Raw genomic sequence first — 24,260 nt, forward strand, 5'->3', positions numbered from 1 at the left:
CTCCCCGTCACCGCCTATCTCGCCTGACGACCACCCCTCTCTTCCCCTCTCTTCTGCTGCACCTCTCGCTCTCCATCATGCGGCTGAAAACGCTGCGAGAGAACTCACCGCGAGGGCGGCGAGGCGCGAGTGTTGGGGGAGAACGGAGAAGGAAATGGGGACTTGGGAATGGGAGGCGGCTGACTCCTGAAGCACTGAAAGGACGAGGGTGTCCTAAACTAATCGGACGGTGCGCATGATTCAGGAGAAAATGAACGGGTTGGAAGCATGTGCGCCCGTGTCCTCCAAAAATTGCATAAGCACTTTCAAGCAATTAGGAAAAATAAATTGTAACATAGGAACTGGTAATCATTTTGATGATAATTTTCTGTCGAACTCAGGAGAAAGTTTGGCATCGAGCCCTTCGAGAACGGAGGGGCAGCTGCCATGCAGATGCTTAAATCCATCACTTGCGCCCAACTAAGCCGTGTTGCTCGGCCAACTCCAACGTAGTTTCCACCGTCCTCGCGTCAATGTGATTGCACATTCTGTCCTCGCAGATGAGCTTTAGCCTCTCGAGGTCGTACCTATCTGCTGCCACAAACAGATGCTGAGCCATTTTCATCTTTTCGCCGTCATCAATCTTGGGCAACGAGTTGGTGTAAAGAAAGTGGAGCATGGCTTCAAACACTCTCGCTTCCACGCCGTCTATTCGTACAGTGTACCATGGCACCGGTTCTCCTTCCTGGTCCGGTATGTTGAAGCCAAATGTGGCCTTTACATACTCCTTGCCGTGCTTACCGGGAAGACAGATACCTAATCGGCGGGAGCCGTGCTGTGGCCGTGGGGGTAGAAGGTCATACACCAGCGATGGCCTCCGACCGTGAACTTGACCGATTTGATGGACCTGCCTTTGCCGAGCCACTTTGTCAGGGAGAACCCGTCGATCTTGAGGACATGCAAGCCGATGATGACGGACGAAGATCCACTACTACAAAACGGTGCATATGTGACGAGACATCAGTGACGAGCCTTTCGTGCCCGTCACTGATGACCAACATCAGTGACGGTCGCGTCCACGCCCGTCACTGATGACGCCTTATCAGTTACGGGCGCCGTACGCCCGTCACTGATGACCAATCATCAGTAACAGGCCTGGGAGGCCCGTCACTCATGGTTCAATACGAAAAATAACAAAATTCAGAAAAGCACACATCAGTGGCGGGCTCAATATCTAGGCCTGCTACTGATGAGCCCTGGAGACCTTTGAAGATTGAAAAAAATCATAACTAATTCATAAAAAATCGAAAAATGTGATTCTTTTTGCTATAGTCTTAGTTTTTCTTGATTAACATGATGGTATAATAATATCATATGTTAACATTTGAAAAATGACTTGTGTAGTACAATTTTGTAGTTTCCCATAGTTGAGTGTATGGTTTAACCCAAATGATCAAAGTTTTGTCCATTTCCATGTCCTAATTCATGATAATGTATCCATTTTTTGCACATAGGTGTATATTACCATGCCAAAAAGTGTTGCCAAAGAAATGTATTGAAAAACGTATTCTTGATTATATCTTGTTATTTCCCATAGTTAAACTTTATGTTTTATTTAAGCCAAATGACCAAAGTGTGTCCATTTCTATGCCACAATTCATGGTAATGTGTCCATATTTTGCACAAAGGTGCGTATTTTCATGAAAAAAATATAAACAAAAATCCTTACAACTGTTAGGTTCAAAATACGTTTTTCCATTTTTGAAATACAAAAAAATCATATTTGAGGCCATTAATGACGGGTTTTATAGGTAGACCCGCCACTAATGTTGGTATGGGCCGCCAGACGACCCAATTGAGGCTACCCAATTGAGGCCCAACCAGCCCAACCACATATAAAAAGTTCCTAAACCTAACCTCCTCCAGGCTCTCCTAACTCCCTCTTCTCTTCCTCCCAGCCGCCGCCTCTCCCCTAACTCCCTCCTCTCTCCCTCCCACCGCTACTCCCTCCTTCTCCACTCTCTGTCTCCCCAGCACTCTCTCTCCCCAACGCTGCCGCCGGCCAACCTCTGCCATCTCCTCCCCTCCCTTCAACCTCTCTCTCACGCTCTCTTGTCTTTGTCTACTGCAGGTCAACGGACGCCCGCCCCTGGCTGCCATCGGTGCCAGATCCGGCCTTCCCCGGCGAGCTCGTCGCCGGATCCGGCGACCCCCGCCGGTATGTCTCTCCCCCCCTCCCCCTCCCTCCTTCTATTCCCGATCCCATCTCACCCCCGACCCCCCCTCTCCCTTCTCTCACTCACCCCCGTGCCGCCTCCAGAACCAATGGACAGCCGCCATCTCTGCCATGGCTGGCGGCCATCGGTGCCGGATCCAGCCTCCATCGAAGCTGCCGCCAGATCCATCCTCCTCAACCCTACAGACGCTGGTACATCCCCTCTCCCTCTCTCAGTTTGCTCTTCCTCTCTCCCTCTCTCAGTTTGCTCTTCCTCTCTCCCTCTCTCTCTCTCACAGTGGACCAAATCACCGCAGACATGGTGACGAGGCCGGCGCTGCCATCACTCGCGTCGCAGCGCTGATGAGGGCCGGCCATCGACTTCCTCACGGCGGCAGTGTCTAGTGGGCTCCTTTGTGATCTTTTTTTGCGATTTGTTGTATGGAATTCATGTATCAATTTGTGATTTGATGTAAATTACCGATTTGCGATTTGTGATATGTGAATTCATCTAATTTGATGTAAATTACCAATTTGTGATTTGCTGGCCCGTGGCCAGCTTTTTTTTAAATGACGAAAAAATCATCACTGTCTGGCGTCCCTACAGTGACTGCCATTGATGGAGTGCCTCCTTCAGTAACAAGTGCTGCACCTGCCACTGATGATGGCATCATCAGTAATGGGAAGTTAGTGACGGGCGGGACGCCCGTTAGTGATGCACTTTTTTGACCGTTACTAATGACCGTTTCTGTAGTAGTGAGAGGAGTTGGAAGACATGGCCGCCGTGGACCTAATTAATTGCAGCGACGATTGCTGTGTTGTATTTCTTCTTGGGATTTCTTACCAAATTTTCGTGTGCTGCAAAAGGTGCTCTCAGAATTAACAAGGGAGCAGACGTACGTGCGTGATGAGGACATCCCTAGTTCTTTATCATCAATCCAATTGATGTTGCTGCACAAGACAAGCCCAATGAAGTTAGACTTGGGCCAATAACAAGAGCACGTGCGAAGCTACTTGAACAACAGGTGAACTCACTCTTAATTGAATCTGATGTTTTAATTGATGAGAGCTTTATACTACCTAAGTCTATGCATTTATGTATGATCAAATTTGAAGATGTTTCAAGCCTTGCACGTGGAGGAGGAGAGTTGCAGCAAGATCCATTGCCATTGATTTCCAATATCAAGAAGAGCGCGAGGGAGGAGAGGGAGGCCGGTGCACCACATGAAGAGGAGGAAATCAACTAGCAATAGACGTCGTGGCTGATGCTAGGACAAGTCCTACGACACGTCAAACATGTCTAAGACATCATCGCACGTCGAGGAGCATGTGACACACATAGGGCTGCCTACGACATGGTTTATTTGCCTAAGTATGAGTTGGGCCTGCGTGCTCATAGTTTGGGTTGAACCCAACGTTTCGGGTCAGTTTGTATCAAATTTGGGTTGAACCAAGTTCGAGTCCGAGTCATATTAGGTTGCTGGACGTCCACCCTCCTATATAAGTTGAGGGACGCCCACGATTAGGGTTAGACCACATTCAGATTATTCAGAACCTTTCGTTGAACTGCTACAAGCATTCATCTGAAATTATATTCCTCTTTGATTCGATCGGGAATTTATCTTCACCACTTTGTTGCGATCTGGTGTTTTGCTACTGAAGATTCGAGTGCTATCTATTGTTCCATTGGGAATTGGTAGATTGCAAAACCGCTTCGTGGTCGGCGGCTACGTGCGCAAGCATGTGGTGTTGCGAATATCAACTAGGGTTGAGAATTGTTGCATTGGCAGCAAGGGACCAGCCAGAGATTCATTAGCGTCTCGCGAGTTATCATCTATCTACTACGAGCTCAACGAGAAAATCGGGCCACCCCTTATCAGTGCGGTGCCTGGACTTTGCCTTCCAAGTCTACCGCCGGAGATGGACTCGGCGTCATCAGATTTCCTTCTCTAACTCATGCATCTTTACATGGCATTGCTCTTGTAAACAAACTAGTGCTACGTCTCCTAATCTCATTCCAAATAGAGTAAAATGCACCACAGGTCCTATAACTATTGGAGGTGTGTCAAGTGAGTGCTAATTTTTTAAAAGTGCATATTTGGATCCTAATTCTTTGTAAGTTGTTCATCCATGGTCCTAAATTAGGCCAAGCCGCTGCTGACCTGCCAGGTGACAAGTTGACTGACACGCTGGCTAACTACCGGGTTGCTGGATATTGCAAATCAATGAGAAATCAGCAAAATTACCCGGTGATTTGGGCACTTGTAGAACACTCTGTCTAGGTTCATCTCTGATTGACACACGAGACGGAGGACATGCCTGATTTGGTAGCAGGGGTACATCGGCAATGGCAACGACGGGGGCGTCAGGCGAGCTTGTGTGGTCGGCTATGGGGCTGCGGTGGTGGAGAGGAACTTGTGGTCGACATCGACCCGGACATGGCGGCGGGCCGGTAGGAGAAGCTGGGGGCGGCGACACGAGCAACGGGAGGAATTTGCCAAGTGCAGTCTCCATCATTAATAAGGGGATGTCTGCAAATTCCCAGACCACCGAGAAACAGCGGGAAAACTCCCGCCCATCAACCCTTGGCTGACGTGGCAGTGGTCAACTTGCCACCTGGCCGGTCAGCTACGGCTCGGCCTCATTTAGGAACGGGGGTGAGCAACTTAAAAAGAATTAGGGTACAGATATGCACTTTTAAAAAATTAGGACTCACTTGACACACCTCCAATAATTATAGGATCTACGGTGCATTTTACTCTTCCAAATATAAGTTGGGTTTAAAAAGTAAAATAAATAAATGTTCCGTTCTAAAAAAAATCAATCACAAAGAATAATAATTGTGTGGTGTGTTTCCTTTCTTTATTCTGTACTACAACGCGACAACAATTTTTTTACAGGGAGTTCGTTTGAAAACAATTGAGTGCAAAATAGGGGATTAATTACTTATAAAAAAATATTGGTCGGTTTAAAAAAATTCGAGTGGAAAATAGGGGTACTTATAAAACAATTGCTCCTGTTGGGGCTTGAACCCAAGACCTTTGGCATATCAGACCAATACTGTAACCAACTGAGCTACAGGACCTTGTAATTAATTCTGTTAATTAGCGCATTAGAATAAAAATAAAAGGTTAGAGAAGTCATCGCAACTAAATTGGTTCATGAACTCACTTGTATGTAAGAAGACTTCATCACCCTCCTGAAAGCCCCTGCCGCCAACCCACCTAGGACCATGCAACTGAGTAGAGCATAAAGTGGTGGTTTTATGAACTCACTCAATTTATTTTGTTTCTCTCTGAATAATTTAGAGTAGAAATTAACTTTAGAGTTGAACTATTTCCAAATCAAACCTTTTTTGGAATCACCACTCACGCCGACGTTTCGGATACGAAGGAAACGCCATGGTCTATGGCATTACAGGCCTGGTCAGCAGCCGAGCACTGCGGCGAGCTGTCCGACGTGGCGATAGGCAAAACGACTCAAAATTAGATGGTGATGACTGTTTATTGTTTTAAAATTTTGAGCATACATGGAGGCAGAGGCGCCATTCACGAGGGCACTGGAGCCATTGTAGAGCCCAACGTGGCTGTCAGAGACGGCTCTCCTGCCGACGGCGAGGTCGGCGTCGACACCAATTTTTCACGCCGATGCCTTCTGCAACTAGCGTGTTAGTTTTACTCTCTTCTATTTTTCTTCGCTAACAACCTTGTTTGGCTTATTGAGCTCTGTTCATCAGAGCAACTCTATTAACATTGGTCATTTGGTCCTTATACACATATTCCTCGATTTCTAAAAATAAGACATATTTGGTTTCCTTTGACCACATTTTTTACTAAAGATGCTCCATCAAAGTTTGAGGTATGTGATACAAATTATAATCATAAACAAGTATTTTTTTTAAATGAATACAATGATATCAATTTTATTTCACAAAAATATATATTAATAGACTAACTCTTGGTCAAATAAATAAAGTCTTATTTTTAGATCGGGAGAGTGTTTTGTTATTTTTACAAAAAAAAAAGACCCTTGATTAAAATGAAGGAATCGAGAGAACATCCAGTAACCACCTTACAGTGGAAGCCCGTGAAAGCCACGTTTAAAAAGGTAAAAAAAAAACATTCAGAGGAGTGGAGTTCTGCGCACATTTAAAATTTTAATTTCAAACTCAACTTAATTTAGAAGGTATATGAAAAAACTTTCAGCTAGGAGTATCATCCAGAACTAAACACTGCAGCTCATTACTGAATCTGTTTTTACATATCTCTGGTTGAACTTTGAAATTTCACATATGCCGTTGGAAATGGCCTGATTAAGTTGGTGCCGTTGCTTCTGTCACGTGGAAAACAAGTAAATGAAAACCAAGCCCCGCCAATCTCTCAGCGTCGCTTTGTGCCGACAGCAAACGGATCGAGCTCTGCCAATCTCTGTCTCATCATTGCTTTCTGCGGACAGAGCAAAAACGAGAAACACGAGCAGCACGAAGCCCCGCCAAGACGTACAGTCAGAGCAAACGAGAAACACGACTAGGTGAGGCGGATGATAACAAGATTTTCCTGCCAGCGCAGCAGATAAGGTTTTAGAGCACTATATATCTTAAGCTTAAGCCGCACCCAAAAGCCACAACACACACAGCAATCAGTGCGTCAGCAAGACACAACACACACACAAAAAAAACAAAGGCCGGTACGTGTAGGTCGATCGAGATGTTCCCATTGACGGATTCCCCGAAATGCGTTGCTTTCAGGTCAAAGCGCACCGGCAACTACCTGCGTAGCGTTGCTTTCCGGAGCCAGGAGGGCAAGTTCTTCGCTGATCAGAGCAGCGCCGGCGACGGCGACAACGACGTCCTAGCAAGCCCGTACGCCAGATTCTACCTGGAGCCATCCAAGGAGCACGAAGGGCTCATCCATGTCAGGTGCTGCTACAACAACAAGTACTGGGTGGCCAAACATGACGGCGACGGCAGTGGATGTGGCCACTGGATCATTGGCATTGTCAATGAACCGGACGACGACCTGTCCAAGCCCTCCTGCACGCTTTTTCAGCCCGTCCCTCTCACGGACAAGGATAGCAATCTATCTATCAGGTACTTTACATCATTCCATATACATTGTCGTATTAATCACTTTTTAATTTTTGGGAATATTCCTGGACGCTTTCACCAACTAATTTTGTAAATCTTGGTCCTCAAACCTTCCCGCATGTTGTTTTTTTGTTGGTGAGAGCTACCAATCTAGTACTCCCTATGTTTCATAATTTTTGTCTCAAATTTGCTCAAATGTGGATATATCTATTTTTTAAAAACGTCTACATACATGTAATATTTCGACAAGAATTATGAGACGGAGGGAGTACCATCCAAAATAGATAGAGCATCATTCCTTTTGGAACCGATTTGGGAACTTTCGCTGTTATTGAGAAACGAAAAATACACATGTCTCCACCACGCTACATTAACAAAGGCATAATGTTACACGACCAGAACCAAACCATGGTGTTTACACATATATATATGAACGAATGAATTATTATATGACTGCAGGTTCCTGCCTCCCCAGCACCAGACACCAAGCTCTGAATCTGATATGGAGAAGGAGACACCCCAAGAAGCCTGCTACTTGCTTCTGGGAACTGGAGCTGATCAAGAAAAACCTGTCCATGAGTTCACCGTCCTTGATCTGTCGCAACAGCTGGTGTTGCCAAAATATGTTGCTTTCAAAGGCGACAATGACAAGTACCTCAGCGCGAGGGTCATCCAGAGATACAATTACCTGGAGTTTGCAGCAACTGACATCGCAGATCCAACTGTGCTCAACATCATTCACCCAAACTACGCGGATGGAAACATCCGCGTAAAATCTAACCATTTCGACAGGTTCTGGAGGCGGAGCCCGAACTGGATCTGGGCCGACTCCCCCGACACCCACAGCAGGAACCGCGACACGCTCTTCAGGGTGGTCCAACTGTCCGGCTACATCGGCCTCCAGAACCTGGGGAACTACAACTTCTGCAAAAGGCTAACCGCCGACAGGAAGAAGAACTGCCTCAACGCCGCCGTGAGTAGCATCACGGAGGAAGCCAAGATTCGGGTGGAGGAAGCCGTCCTTTCGCGGGAGATCTACAATGTGGAGTTCAATCTCTCCGAAGCCAAGATCTACGGAGAGAAAGCTCTCAGCATACCCAATGTGCATTCTGTCAACCGCACCAGCGAGCCGAACAAGAAGACCCTGACCCTGAAATACGAGGAAACGGAGAGCAAGACCTGGAGCTCGACTGTTAGCATGAAGATAGGCGTCATGGCCAAGTTCAGAGCCGGGATCCCAATCATAGCGAACGGGAAGATTGAGGTATCCACTGAATTCAGCGCAGAGTACGAGTGGGGAGCATCCATTGTGAAAACGACAACCCAGGAGGTCAACTACGAGGCTGTGGTGCCTCCGATGACCAAAGTGACGCTGAGAGCGGCTGTGACGCAGGGTTCAGTTGATGTCCCCTTCTCGTACACGCAGAGGGATGTTCTGGTCACAGGAGAAGTCGTTACCACAAGGATGGACGACGGCATGTTTTCTGGTATCAATAACTACAATTTCAACTACGAAACCACCGAAGAGAGCATCGTCTGATCGATGTGAAGAAGATGCATGCATTAGTTATCCCCTACCAAACAAATAAAGCCATTCCTGCTAGCTTTGGCCTTAGCCTGGCTTTGCTGTGTGGTGATCCATTGTGTACTGTTATTTTAGCCTATGTATGTCTTATTTGTGGTGATTGCGTGCACTGTATGCATGATCGATGTATGCTCCTGATACATGAATAATAACTAATGATGAACAAAAACAAGCTCGCTGTGTCGTGTGCAGAGATCCGATGGACATAAGCCATGGCTTGGATTGGAGAGTGAGCTCTGCTTCCATCTCTTACAGCAGCATGTAGATTTACTGGATGCATTATTAATTGTTTACATCCCAATGTCCTTGCAACTTGTATATTGCCATTCTGGTTCGTCGATGGCAGCATTCAGACGATAAAAGGAAAAAGATATGATGACCCGTGCTTACCGTCGTTCGTAAGATGAGACCGGAGGACTCTCTTGAACATCGACGGCGTGCGACTCTTCGCCACCAGCTTCACTGCATCGCTAGTGAGATGCGAGTGTGAGTGTGGGGGAAATCTGCACATCCAAACTGTCCATTTTCGTCCACATCTCCATCACCAGATCCAGCCGGCGACTTGTGGTATCACTTCTGTCTCCCTCCTCACTGCATAAAATGTTTTTGGTTCAGGTTCAGGGCAAACAAACATGAGTCCTGCGTGACTGGACACTTGATATAATACAACAAAATTTTCACCTGGACGTGCATCCGTCATCTGAATATCTGATTCACAGCACCCATTATTGAGCTCCTGGACAACTACCAAAAAACACAGGAGGCTGCCCATGGTTCTTACTCGGGAGCCTGCTGACGGGACACATGACGATTAGAAAGAAAGAAAAAAAATCTAGTGCGACACATCCGTCAAGAAGCAACGAGGAAGATCGTGTGCACATGTGCAGGCAGTTGGGTGAACTCACTCATATGTAGTGCCACTGCCATCAATTACAGGATGCTGGCCATTAGTAGAAAAATGCTGGTTCAGAAATCGATTTCATCTTCAGTCTTCTGATCTCCCTGTTCCAGATCTGCGTCATATATAAACCAGATCTGGCCCAAAATGGCGGCGATGGGGGAGATTGTTACGGTACGGCATGGGTATAGGACGACGGGATGTGGGGGAAGGGGCTAATAGGAGGAAGTGTGTACCTTCCGCACGCCGTCGGAGCAGATCCGGCGACGCTGGCCAGAAGCTCCATGAAGGACATCCCAGGATCCATGGCTGCTTGTGGGGACTGGAACCTTGTCGAGGCGCCCCGTGGAGTGGAAGGTGTAGCAGAAGCAGATGATGGCCGATTGGATCCTGCAGTCTTGACGAACTTTGTCGCCCGTCTTTCCCAGCGGCCTGTTAGCAGGAAACCCAGGCTTTTCCCTCATTGGTATAGTCCCTTCAAGAAAAAAGGTGTGAAATCTATTTTTTACCTCATGTTTTTTTTGCGACACAATTTGTCACATTTAGTGATTTCTACAAAATTACTCCATTTAAACAAACTTGTAACACAAATTTTCCCATCTATTTTTTTTCCATTTTCCCCCAATTATGATAGGCCATGAAATAGCTGCCAGACAGCATTTAACTTTATTTTTAAGAAACACGGTACAAACGTAAAGGCTGTAGATCCTCGAGCACAAGCTCAAGTCATGTTTTTGTGTCTTCATTTGATAACAATTTACATTATAAGAATAATCAATGAAAAAATTGATTATGTAAAATATATTGTTTAATTTGTTTAAGAATTCCATATTCAAATTTTATGTTTCTATCAAAAGTTGAAAGTACATTAATTCGTCCATTTGGATAAATGAGCATCCCTTATCTCGTGTTTTGAATCAGAAATTTATGTGTGTTTCTTGATCAGAAATTTATGTACATGTAATCTGTTCAGATTGACTCCAGTGATGATCCTATGTTAAGAAGAACAAGTAGATTAAGTAGGATACAGTTGTGATGTTATATAATTTTGTTATATTTATATAGGTCCATGTATTAAACTGCAGCTATAATTTATTGTCTATTCTAGGCAGCATCCCCTTGATTATATACACATGTACCTATGTATATGGCCAATAGAATGGAAATTTCTGAAGTGATAATTGACATTCATGTATATGTGTCATACGGCTGTCAAGGAATACAAGCGGAGCAGAGCGCGGTGGGCCGTGACAGCACACAGGCACTTTGCTGGTGATAATAATAATTGTCTAAACAATAAGCAGTGTGATCTCCAGATTTTGTTGCATGGAAGCCGAAGAAGTCAGGGAGCAAGATTAGCGATCAGCTCTTTTAAGATGTTTGGGACGCACTTCTGCAGATGCTCAAATTCACCGGTCAAGATTGTTGCTTGGAAATTGGCCACAGATGAGAGGAACTTGAAGCAGGCAGACTCGAGTCCATGACAGCAATGCTCTCTAGACAGTGCCAACATGGTGGCCGCCGTGCTTGTGCTGACGCGGCTGCACAGGTTCTCCTCACAAAGCAACCTTAACCTCTCGAGGTTATACCTATCCGCGGCCACAAGCAAATGCTGAGTCATCTCCATCGGCGCTTCCCCGTCGTCGTCGTCGTTCATCTCGAGCAACGAGTCGGTGTAGATGAAATGAAGCATGGCCTAAAACACCCTCGGGTCCATGTCATTGATCCGCACATGCGTCGCGGCATTTTCCTTCATGGGGCCAAAGAGCTCCGCCATGAACACCGACGACCGAGCGCCGAGGACACACCTATGCGCATCAAACGTTTCCCCGCTAACCTGGAAAGTGACATCGACACCCTTGCTCGCCGAGAGGAGACCCCCAAAGTGCTGGCTCATGTCCGAGGGCGGCACCAACACGAAGTGCGTGGATCTCGTCGGATGATCCTTCAAGGTGATATCACACCTGATCTTCAAACAGTCATCTTTGAGGCAGGTGGACTCCTCCACCCTCATCTGCGCGACGATCTCGGGCGGCTCCCTCGTCCCTGGCTCCATGCTGTTCTTCTCCGTCAAGACGGCATGCTTCGTCACGGACGAACCCTCATACTTACACACATAGCTTGTCAATCCCCCGACCTTCACAAGTTTGTCGTGCAATGAGTCCATGATCCACGATCCGCCGGAGTGGTGGATGAACCTAAACGAGTCATCCACCGGGACTCTGGCAGCGTCGGTGTCGACGAGCACCAGAGCCATGGATATCCAGCTGCCTGGGACTGGGAGGGTGCAAATAAAATTATTAGGGTAGTACCTGATTTGCCAGGCATGGGCTCCCAGGGTGAAAACGGGGGACGAGATGCTGCCGCCGCCCACGCCATCCTTGGTTTTGGAGTAGCCCTCGATCTTGAACACGTGCGACCCCGACGAGGACACGATGGACAGAAACGTCTTCTGCACGCCGCCGCCATGGGCAGATCCGGAAGAGCTAGACATCACCGCTAAACGTGGAGACGTTAATCCTTAACCCTTACGCACACGTACGAACGAAGGACACGATCTAGTTTTGTATGTAGGTGTTTTTTTTTTTTTGAGGGGTTTTTTTTTTTACCGATAAACCCCGATTTTATTAGCTCAACACAAGAGTTGGGATACAAGTGATTTCAAGGGTATTCGACAGCCACAAGCGGCGCCCCACTGGCAAGGTAGACGCAGCCTTACTGTTATTGGGCCGATTCATGGACCATCAGGGCTTGGACCAGTTTGAAGCAGTCTAGACAAAAAAAAAAGCAAGTTCGCTAAAAAAAATTATTCAAGTGACCCGAAAAAAAATAAAAAAATATTCAAGTGATCGGCTCAAAAAAATTCGAGTGCAAAATAAGGACTTGAAATGAACAAATAATAGTCCTGTTGGGGTTTGAACCCATTGACCTTTTGGCATATGAGACCAATGCTCTGAACCAACTGAGATAAGGCACCACGTGATTACTAATATTAATTATCGTATTAAACAAAAAGAAAATAAAAAGTTAATTAGAGAGTAAATTTCTTTGTCCTGTGCTACGACAACGAAGAGTAAATTTCACAAAACAACACCATCTGAGGCTAGGTTTTTGTTGGGGCACAATCCTAAAGGTCTGTAACAAAGAACCACAACTTCAGTGCTAATTACTTTCAGAAAACCCCAATTTCCTGATTAGCGAATTTGACAGCAAAGCTGATAGATCGGGCCCACATGTAAGGTCTAAAGTATTTTCACTGAACCCCTCGGCTTCTTTTTTTTTCCCTTAGACCCCTTATCTTCTTTTTTTCACCACACGAGTCTCTTCCGGGGCCGGTGAGGATGGGGGCGGCGGCGGTCTCCTCGCGCAGTGGGCGTGCGGCCTGACCCTCACCGACGTAGCAAGGGGAGAACGGCACACGGCCCGACCCGCGCCGACGGAGCAGGGGGAGAATGGCGCGCGGCCCGATCCGCACCGGCGGAGCAGGGCAGCAGGGAGCGCCCGGCGGCCTCGCCGGCGGGCTATGGCCTTCACTGCAGCGCCTCGCGGGATCTCCTTCCTTGACGCCGCCGCCCACCGCAGATTCTCCTCCAATGATGCCATCGCTCTCCGCGGGATCTCCTCCCCGACGCCGCCTCCTCCAGGGCCTCCTCTATCCATGCCGCGCCTCTACGCCCCGACGGCCGCCTCTGCTACACCCCGCCCCGACGGCCAACTCTATGGGCACGCCGGAGATGAGGAAGATGGCCATGGGAGGCTCCGGAGTATGACAAAAAAAATTCTTGAATATTTGCTCTACATATCAACCATAAATTGTACTCGGGTTCTATTTTTGGCTTAACAATTTGTGACCTAGGACAGAGACAATTGAAAAAATACTGGCAATTAAGAATTAGCACAAAAAAATTAGATAATGAAGGCAATGCGACCGATGAGGATACAAACAGCAGGATATATAATTTAGAATGTAGAATAAGTATCAAATTGTGTTGCTCCAAGTTTGGACTTTGGAGAGCTCAATCAAGGAGCAAGCACGGCAAGAAGGTCCTTGAGAACAGAGGGGCAACACTGGACCAGATGGTCCAAGCCATCACCCTTCAAGACTTTCTTGAGATTGCCAGGGGCTTTCAGAAAATGATAAAGCACGCCTTCTTGGCCCATGGCAATCAATGCTGCTCGGCCAACGCCAGCATGGACTCCACCGTGTCCGTCCTGATGTCGTTGCACAGCTTCTTCTCGCATACCAACTTGAGCCTCCGGAGGTCCGCCTCCACGAGCAAGTACTGAGCCATCGCCATGGCATCGTCGCCCTCGGTCATCTCCGGCAGCCAGTCGGAGTAGATGAAGTGGAGCATGGACTTGAAGACCGTCGCCATCTTGATTATTGAAGATATATTGTAGTGCGATGACGATTAACCAAACAAAAAGGCCAGAAAGCGAGCAATCTATTTCTAGAGTTACTGAGCGTGCATGCACCCCATCGAACCCTTGGCACGTGCCCATTCGATAACGATTAATTCTACCATAAGTTGCATGCAAAAATTAATTTAGCTTCTACAAGGACCTCTCTGTTCTGTTGGCAGAAAAAAGAACCACTCTGTTCTGTTCAGGGAAAAACACTCTGTTTTTTTTAGGGAAACAAGAAATCTTTATTCATAATATAGCATTCTTGCAACTTTGAGTCTCTTGAAAAATTGCCCGTGTTCGAAAGATTGAACCATCAACCACCTGACCCATATAGGATGGCACAAGACTCCCTTGCCGCCATGACGAAAAGCACCGAGTAGTATTCAGGGTACTTACTAATCGGGATGCACTGATCACACGAGCAGCCAACCACCGAGGAGACGAACGGATGCATAGCTTGGGAAACGGAACCCGGTGGTTAATTACCGCCGATGAGACGAAGAGAAATGCTGAATGCCAGACGCCCCAGATTCGATGGCTCCTCTATTGTCCGCCTCCGTCACGGTCCCATGGCCCACCGGCCAGACCTAGGTTTTTCAGTTTCTTCGCTTCTTGTTTTATGTACCAACGAATAGTGTTCAATTAATTGAAACATGATTTTTAATTTAAAAAATGTCCAAATCTTTTTTCTTTCCAAACGATTCCAGCTCAACAGCAACATAGTTTTTAAACCCACAGGTCACAACCTGCATCACACAGAATCCTTCCATCATGGCGATATCATCGGAGCTCAACGCAGCTTCATTTTTGTTGCCCGCCATCTTCATCCTTCTGATCAACAGCTTGCTCTTCCTTCACCTCTGTTGTCCTCCTTCGATCAGGTGCTTCATACCTCGAGAATAAACCTTGTGTAGTCCCAGAGCTTCGTGCTGTAGTGACGCCATGGTCGTGCCGTCAGCTAACGCCGTGGCCGAGCAGGCACTACCAGAGACAGACTGCCGAAGGAGCCGATAGGCAGCGCGTGGGAGGAAGGCCAGGGACAAAAGCAGCACTACCAGAAAATCCTTGGCCAGTTAGAGCTAGCCGTCTCTTCTTCTTCATCGTCATCTCCTGGTTCCTCGGTCAAACAGGACGAGGCCGAGGACAACGGTCCGCACACGTCTGGCGTGTTTCCGCCGCGGCTTTCAGCCCTCATGGCTTTCTTGAAGACAAGCAGTCCTCCACAGCCTTGTCGATGTTCGCTGCGACAGCGAGCACAATGGGGTGGAGGCGGTACTCGTGCACGGTGGCAGTGGCCGGGGGACCAGACACCCCCCCCCCCCCTCCCCATGATTTGGTATATATATAAACTGTGTATTTTCATACTCTAGCCCCCCTAACAACATATTTTTCTATTTTGGCCCCTGATATGTGTTTTTTCTGCCTCCGCCCCTGCTCATGCATTGTGGGCCATGGGTACGCCCCGCGGCAAGATGACCACAAGCTCCTCCTTCCCAGACGTCTTCTACACGACGGCAGCGCAGGGTACCATCCCGGCCCGCAGGACCTGCACCCGCACCTCGACCGACCGGCTCAAGAAGAACTTGTCTCCGTGCACCTTGTTGCCTTGTTGCCTGCACGCACACATACACGATGCCATCAATCAATGACTAATTCATTAGCGTTGCTAGTGTGACCGTGATATGGACATGATCACCATGGATACGACCATTAGAATCCTAATTGTTGGTGTATCTAATAACAATTATAATCAGGTGAATTCAATTACAAAATGTTTTCAATATGTTACTTGCAATGAGACGGAGCTACTATCTTGTGTAATCTTATTATGTAGGCATCTTATTGAATTTTACAAATCCAAAGTGAAGATGAAATGTGATAGCCTACAAAGGGAGATTCAAAGTGAAGCCTATCAAGTCTACTTTCCAACAAATCAAACGGCACATGATTCGGAGCTTGTTAGAGAAAGATATCACGAATTAAAATTGAATCCGATTCGGGTCCGAGCTGCCAGGAGACCCGAATTTGTTTTAATCACCCAGGCCGCATCCGGAGTCCAAATCAAGCAAACAAGTACTTGTTGGAAAGGTAATTACAAGACCTTTCCAACGGATCTGGCCCCATCAAGAGATTCGACTCGTGCTGACCGTGATGGACAAAACAAGCTGACGGATCTGTTTTTCTGTTTCCTAAAGAGTTGTAGTTTGTTAGGAAAGTTAGAAATAGAGTTGGATTTCGGCCTCCTTACTCAAGGTGGACGAAAATATCTCTCCCTCCTCCTTTATATACCCCATGAGCCCCCCCTAAGGAGCCTTGGGTTTTGATTAGATAAAGTTTAGCCATCTTTGCTACTTTCGTGTAATCGCGTGTGTCGGTTAGACCACCTGTTTTACCGTCGTCAAGACTCCAACTTATCGTCTCGTTGAGACATTGGTTTGATATAGTATACTCGCAATTTTAGATTGCATCCGCTATTTATCTTGTTCTTGCTTGTTCTTCGATTGCTTGCAGGAACAAAGACCTTCGTGGTCAGGTTGATCGTGCCCCCGCGTGATCAATAACCCTCTGGAATTGGTGTATCGATTGCTAAGGCACTGCCTCCTAGGCCGTAGTCGGATCGTCAACGTCACCTCCTACCCAAATCGAGAGTTATCAATCTCATCGAAAGATCGGGCCACCCCCACCCATATCAGACCGAGAATTGGATCATTGTATTGTACCTGGGAGGTCTGCTGGGTCGATGCGGGCAAAGGTCAGCAACAGGGATTATGTCTGAGGGGAGAAGGTAGTGCACCGCTAGCTCCCCATCAATCGGGAGGAATCCGAACCCAATGGGAAGCCCCAACACTCCGCCACTAGCCACCGGCATCGCCATTGCCACGCACGGCACATGCCAACCTCAGACTAACAAAACACACGCCCTGTCACATATGCCAATTACAGCCAGCCGAAAATGGTTAATTTGTTCGCTGCACACTTGATCACTGTCACTCACATCTCATATCGATAAATCCATGGATAGAGGCAAAGAGGAGGAGGGAGAGAGAGTTGAGTCGTGAAAAGGAGAGGAGTTCAAGGATGGAAAGCAGGGGGTACGGTTGCTGCTGGTTTTATACTAATCGGTGGTGTGTTCGGTGACGTGTACGTAGAAGAATACAATGGGTGATTGCGTGCAGGAGATTTCCTTCTGGTCCGAGAGGGCTGCAGCATTTGTTTTTAGCAACGTCGTGCAGGAGATTGACGTTGCTAAAAACAAATGCTGCAGCCCCCTCGAACCAGAAAGAAATCTCCTACATGCAATCAAGCCGTTGTATTCTCCTACGTACACGTTACCGAACAGACCACCGATTAGTATAAACCCAGCAGCAACCGTACCCCCTGCTTTCCATCCTTGAACTCCTCTCCTTTTCACGAGTCAACTCTCTCTCCCTCTCCTTGCCTCTCTCATTGGATTGGTCGATCTGACTTGTGACTGAGAGTGAGCAAGCGAGTCAGCGAACAAACAATCTCCGCCCGACAACACCGGCTGCAATTCGCAAGTGTGAGAGGGCATGTGTTCTGCTAGTCTTAGATTGTGATGTCCTGTGCGTCGGAATGGCGATGCCCGTGGCTGGTGCCAGAGTGTTGGGGCTGCCGAATGGGTTCGGGTTCCTGCCAACAGACGAGGAGCAGACAGTGCATTACCTGCGCAAGAAGGCACTCTCCTACCCGCTGCCCAATGGCGTCATCCCTGTTACCGACCTTGCCCGCGTCCATCCATCAGACCTCCCAGGTATGACACGATGATCCAATTCCGTCGGCGCTGCGAGCGCCGATGAACTAGTTATATAGATGGATGGCATTATGTCTTTGTGTGTGTGTTGGGGGGGCAGGTGGCGAGGCGCGGGGAGACAAGTTTTTCTTCAGCCGGCCGGTGCCAAGGTGCAGTCGCACGGTCCGCGGGCCGGCACCCGGTGCTTCTGGCGTGTGGAAGGCGTCCGACGCGCAGGATCCTTGTGGTCGTCTCCCACGGCGCATGCCAATGGCCCTTAAGCAGACGCTGGTCTTCTTCTCGGTCGACGGCGGCGACACACCCGGCGTCCCAAATATGATGGTGAGATGCCATAAATCTTTCTTGTCTTGTTGTGGCAGGAAGTATTTAAGTACTGCTTTTTGCTAGCTCGCTTCGATACGAAACCAAAAGTAAGTACAATGTCCCTAATGCTAAATGTGCAATGCAATGGCCGGAAATTGTTCCACAGCGGACGGATTCCTATTCCTCAGACCCTGCCGCCAGCTTCCCAACGAAGCCAAAGGAATCTCTTCTCTTTCGAGTCGTGTGACCAAGACGTCCGAGCAGCGGAGGCGAGACCTGATGCTGGGGTTCCACAGCGAGGCGTCCACCGCGGGCAACATAATGGGCCGCATGTCATGCATATATATAGAATTTGTTTTTGTTTTTTATTTAATATTCAAATTTTGATTTTGATTTCAATTAAATTTATTTATTTATTTTATTCTTTCTAGAATACTATTTATTTATTTTATGGAATGTATTAGATCCGAGTCATGAATATCATGGATATAGAGAACCAAGTATGACTTGGGTGCTCGGCTAGCCAGGTGTGCTAGTAGCTCACCAAAGTTCGATCCTCGAAGGTAGCACTTTGGTGTCTCACTTTGTAAATATATATATGTACTAGTATAGTGCCCGTGCGTTGTCACGGACTCTTAAACACAAACGCCTTACACTAACAAAGAGATCATAAAAAATTCTTGCTACTTCAGCTAATTAGCAAAGAAGAGAAAGAGTACCGATCCGGAGGCTTGAGGGGGCCACCGGAGGTGCGGGAGGCAGTGCACAACTGATTTGGCGGCGCGCGTGCGGATTTGAGGTCGGGCTCAGCATCTTGCGCGCATCAGGGACGGACGAAGCGATTTTTTCTTTCGGACTTGTGGTTCGGTGGGCTGAACAGGTCCCCCCAATTGGGCTGCACCTAGGTCGAAGCCCAAATCGCGCGACGGACGACGACTGTCGAAAGAAACACTATTCCCTTTATTGGGAGCGGATTTGGCGGCGCGTGCGGATTTGAGGTCGGGTTCACAATCTCGCGCGCGTCAGGGACGGGCGAAGCGATTTTTTCTTTCGGACTCGTGGTTCGGTGGGCTAGACAGACCGGTCCCCCAATTGGGCTGCGCGTAGGCCGAAGCCCAAATCGCGTGACGGACGACGACCGTCGAAGGAAACACTACCGGTCCCCCCAATTGGGTTGCGCTCAGGCCGAAGCCCAAATTCGCGCGACGGACGACGACCAACGAAGGAAACAATATCCCCTTTATTAATTATCAGGTGTAGGTATACTGTCGGACTGCAATCGTGCGGCTCTTACAGTTTAAGTCAAAAAAAGATATCATGGATATAGAATTTGTTTTGTCGTGACATGAACGATGCCAGGGGATCGACAAACACACCCAAAAAGAAAGAGATCTCGAGCGTTAACAACAAGTTCGTGAGTGTTAACACGGTGCCTGAAACCAGGTTCTTGCATGCAGTTGCCTTTGACCCTGAAAGACGGCTAAAGTATACTAAAAAGCCAAAGCTTAATGCGAAGGAGGAGATCGAGGATACTAAAAATGCAATGGCAAGCAGTTGCACTTGACCCTGAAAAGAAGCTGTAACTGTAAAGTCTGCCCAAATTAAGCAGACAGTTCGCAGTTCGCACTACTTTTTTGATTTTCGACCTGAACACGCATCTCCTTTTGTTTTCCGCTAGAAAGCATGGACGGCTCTGATTGTTCCTTTCCTTCTTTGAAGCAGGTAACTGAAGTTGCTAAAAATAAACTGCAGCCCCTCTGACTCTCCTACACGCCACCGAACAGACCCCCGATTGCTAAAAAACCAGCAGCAGACACCCGGCCCCTGCTTTCCATGCTTATCCTCTGCTTTTCACGCGAGTCAAAACTCTTTCTCTCTCTCTTCCCTTGCCTCTATCCGTCGATTCAGCTGTAATTCGAATGCTTGAGAGGGCGTGTGCACTGCTAGTTCTAGCTTGTGTTGTGCAGTGCGTGATCATGGCGATGCCCCAGGCTGGTAGCGAGGGGTTAGGGCTTCCGATTGGGTTCCGGTTCATGCCGAACGACGAGGAGCTGACAGTATACCTCCGCAAGAAGGCACTATCTTTGCCACTCCCGTCCGACATAATCCCCGTCGCCGATCTTGCAGGCATCCATCCAGCGGACCTCCCAGGTACGACACGATGATCCAATTCAGTCTACACTCGCAACGCTGACAAATTTGTTATTTTTTTAGAACTACCGACAAATTGGTTAGGTTGACATTATGTATCTGTGCTTACGTGCAGGCGGCGAGGCCCACGAAGAGAAGTTTTTCTTCAGCCGGCCGGTGCCAAGGTGCGGGCGCAGGGCCTGCAGGCAGGCGGCACCTGGCGCTGCTGGCGTGTGGAAGGCGTCCGGCACAGAGGAGCTTGTGGTTGTCTCGCCGCGACATGTGCCCGTGGCACTCAAGCAGACGCTGGTCTTCTTCTCTGCGGACGGCACGCGCACCCGGTGGGTGATGCACGAGTACCGCCTCCACCCTGCCATGCTCGCGACGGCAGCCCGCATCGGCAAGGCTGTGGACAACTGGGTGGTATGCCGCGTGTTCAAGAAGGGCACTCGGCGCGACGGAAACCTGCAGGACGTGTTTGGACCGTCGTCCCCGGCCTCGTCCTGCGTGACAGAATAATTGGGAGATGACGAAGAAGACGAAGAAGAGATGGCTAGTTCTAACTAGATACTGGCCGATGATTTTCTAATCAGTCTTCTCGTTTTTTTCGTAGATCGTTCGCTCTGCCGCCAATGCGGTTCTGGTACTAGGTTAGGAATAAGATCCCCAGTGCATGGGAACTCAACAAGAGATTGATCAACGTTTGTAGAGCAAAACATATGAAACATCAATTTGGCGATCTCTCATACCTTTCTTGTGTATTGCCCGTGAATGTGCGATCGTGTGCTTGCTTCTCAATTTGCTGCCGCTGCTTCTTCTTCTTTCAAGACAACGACACGGCGAATTATTAATCCAGAGAGAGAGAGAGAGGGAGGGAGAGAGAGATGCCCCAATTCCCCCTGGCCCTAGCATGCACGGCCATCTCACAAACAAACAAAATTCCTAATTCTATATGTATGATATTCACAATTCAGATCTAACATAATCTATCAGAGAAAAAACTTGAAAAGTAAAGCGAAATTCATATCTTAAATCAGGAAAAAAACATCAGGTACCTTCCACTTTTAGATCTGGAAATTTCCATGAGCAAACGCCAGAAAAATAATCCAGAACCATCAGCAATTGGATACCTGTGGATTGGAATGTGAGTTGCTGTCGACTCAGTGGTCAATTAGTTTCTTCCAACACAAGACGATTCTCTTCTTGAAAAATAGAAGAATTGAATTTTATACCTGATTTCCATGTTGGAGGAATGGATGTGAATGGCCGATGTCGAAGAAGAGGAGTGGCGTCCCCATGCCCTTAATAAATTGAATCAGTTGGTGTCGGGCGCTGGCGTGGGACGCGAGCGGGATCTCTAGGAACAGTGGTCGGTGGTAGAAGTTTGTGGAGTGGCCGGACCAAAATGCAATAATCATGACCCAAGAAACAACTTGGGGATATCCTCACTTCAAGTTAGCTCACATGCAAAACTGCAAGTTAACATAGAAGACAACAGCTAAACATCATCTTGAATGGACTAGATATGCCCCGTAACAGCACATAAAAGCACCTAGAATACCATGGACACATCAAGTCGAAGTTCTAACCTGGTAGGGAGGTAAATCATACTACTGGGGAAAGTAATACTCAAGATAAACATACCTTTTCGGGGGCTAATCATACTACTTGGGCTAGCCGCGATCTGATGTGGGGGAGGAAGCTGGTCTACAGGGTAGTGATGCGGAGGCAAGCAACGCGGGCCTCCCATAGTAGCTCGTATAGCGGGTGGGTCGTGATGGCCACCTTTTCCCTCTCCCGTCAACGCCCCTGCCGCCAGAGGAGAAGCTAGGGTTCAATGACAAGGCGGTGGGATGACAGATGGGATCCAGCGGTGGGATCGAGAGAGAGGAGAGGAGCGGAGGAAAGAGGAGAAGGGGCAGATCTGGTGGAGAGGAGGGGGCAAAGAGGAGTTAGGGGTGGCGGCTGAATCGGGGGTAGAGAGAGAGGATGGGAGGAGATCGCCACAAGAAGCGGAGGAGGGCGGCGCGGATCAGGGGAGGAAGAGAGGAAGGCAACGGCGGACTTGGAATTTGTGGGTTCGGAGGATGAAAGGGGAGAAGAGAGGGGAAGCCGAAGTGAGAGATGGAGGGGGTGGGGGGGTTATACCAGCACCTCAAACCCTAACCTTGCTAGGCCGGCCCAATAAAAATCCAAAGGTTTTTTATGTTTTTTTTCCTTTTTAGAACAAGGGTGTGGGTCATTTAAGAGGTCGTCAATTGCCTGGGCCACGATTATTGGTACAAGTTGTTGTTGTTTTTGAGCGGGTAAAACAACTTTATTTAACTCTCACTTGGTCAGGAATACAGGTGATATCAGGAACCTCTAACAACCAAACACGACGACCAAAGGAAAGCGGTGAAGCCGCTCTAGCTATGTTTCTCAAATTTAAAGATGACCTCCTCAAACAACTCCTTCCTTTCCAGAATTTCCCGGGTGATGGCACTATAGTGACATAAGTTCTTCTCCTCCAAACTTTTGATCACCAACATGCAGTCTGAAGAGACATAGAAGCGGGAGATATTCAAGTCCATAGCTAGCGACAAAGCTTCGTTACACGCCAGAGCCTCCAATGCAGTAGGATCAGAAAGTCCCGCAATCGTAACTGACGAAGCCCCCAGGAACTTCCCTGTAGCTGTCCGACAAATAGCAGCGAAAGAACCACCGGCCCCAGAGCGGGCGACCCCGGCATTGACATTGATTTTAAAGAAGTCCTCGGGTGGTGGAAGCCAACGCCCCGAGATAGGTCGCTGATCCGGACGCTGTGCGGCAGAGAGACGAACAACATCATCAGTGGCAACTTCCGTTAGAGAAAGATCCTCCAAGAATCGCTGAATAAATGCAAAAGTGGTCAACGGACTCTGAAACTTCTCTTCATGAATAGCTTTCCTTCGAGCCCACCATATTGCCCAGAGTGTAGTCAGGATAACAGCCATATCACATTTCAGAGTAGACTCCATGAGCATGAAGAGCCAGACCTTAGCATCCGGCATGGAATTCATTATAACAAGCTCAGTGAACTGCTCGTCAAGGAGAGCCCAAATGCATTTAGCCATGGTACAATCGATTAGCGCATGGCGCCAAGTGTCCTTGGCAGCATGGCAAATTTGGCAGATTGAAGACTGTGCCATGTTCCTGCGAAAACGGACGGCATCAGTTGGGATTGAATTCTTCGCCAACCTCCTGGTAAAGACTTTCAACTTCGCTGGCACATGCATCTTCCATAGAAGGTTCCACTTCTTCTGCAACCCCACCACATCGGATGCACCCGCACGGTGCTCAATCCAATCCTCTCTTCTGCTCCGCGTATGAGCTAGCATGCGATAGGCTGACCGGACAGAAAAGACCCCGGTCTTCTCAAAATGCCAGGCCCAGAAGTCAGACCGAGTAGTCGTTCCCAGAGGAATATTCATAATCACATCCACGTCCATTGGGAAGAAATGCTCATTCAGTTTAGCCACATCCCAGCATCTATCCGCATTTATAAGATCTGAGACGAGCTTTGGCGGGTTGGCAGACTTGCGTCCCACAGGCCGGAGAAGAGAGTCCCTCGGCAGCCAATTGTCCCACCAAATTCTTGTCTCCTTGCCAGACCCAATCCTCTTGATCAACCCCTGACGAAGCACTCTCATCCCTTCGTATATTGCCCTCCAACATGCGAGGGGCTACTCCCCAAATCAGCCTCCAACAGCTCACTGTCCGGGAAGTATTTTGCTTTGAGAACCCGAGCACTCAACGATGATGGATCGTGTAGAATTCTCCAAGCTTGACGAGCGAGGAGAGCTACATGTTGTTCCTCATTCTATAAAAAAAAAAGGCAGTCTATTTGGTCCAAGTTGGTCACCA

At 48.0% G+C, this 24,260-nt stretch overlaps 2 protein-coding genes, 1 long non-coding RNA gene and 1 other non-coding gene across 4 annotated transcripts; 2 read left to right on the top strand and 2 right to left on the bottom strand.

Annotated features, from left to right (window-relative positions):
- Positions 1–5,205: 5,205 nt before the first annotated feature.
- TRNAI-GAU lies at positions 5,206–5,279 on the bottom strand. Its single transcript has one exon. It is a non-coding gene; the product is annotated as a tRNA-Ile (tRNA).
- A 1,519-nt stretch (positions 5,280–6,798) lies between these two features.
- LOC100832808 lies at positions 6,799–8,974 on the top strand. Its single transcript, XM_003577302.4, has 2 exons — positions 6,799–7,283; positions 7,740–8,974. Exons 1-2 carry the CDS (start codon positions 6,901–6,903, stop codon positions 8,818–8,820), a joined length of 1,464 nt encoding a protein of 487 aa, XP_003577350.1. The 5' UTR covers positions 6,799–6,900; the 3' UTR covers positions 8,821–8,974.
- Positions 8,975–9,110: 136 nt separating this feature from the next.
- On the bottom strand, positions 9,111–10,177 carry LOC104581350. Its single transcript, XR_732199.3, has 4 exons — positions 10,000–10,177; positions 9,771–9,900; positions 9,547–9,654; positions 9,111–9,456 (listed from the first exon to the last, which is right to left on the bottom strand). It is a non-coding gene; the product is annotated as an uncharacterized LOC104581350 (long non-coding RNA).
- A 9,856-nt stretch (positions 10,178–20,033) lies between these two features.
- On the top strand, positions 20,034–21,106 carry LOC112268869 (NAC domain-containing protein 83-like). The gene is made up of 2 exons (XM_024455068.1): positions 20,034–20,396; positions 20,512–21,106. Exons 1-2 carry the CDS (start codon positions 20,165–20,167, stop codon positions 20,892–20,894), a joined length of 615 nt encoding a protein of 204 aa, XP_024310836.1. The 5' UTR covers positions 20,034–20,164; the 3' UTR covers positions 20,895–21,106.
- The last annotated feature ends 3,154 nt before the right edge of the window (positions 21,107–24,260 follow it).

This window comes from Brachypodium distachyon, chromosome 4 (assembly GCF_000005505.3).
Source record: "Brachypodium distachyon strain Bd21 chromosome 4, Brachypodium_distachyon_v3.0, whole genome shotgun sequence".
NCBI classification, from domain to species: domain Eukaryota; kingdom Viridiplantae; phylum Streptophyta; class Magnoliopsida; order Poales; family Poaceae; genus Brachypodium; species Brachypodium distachyon.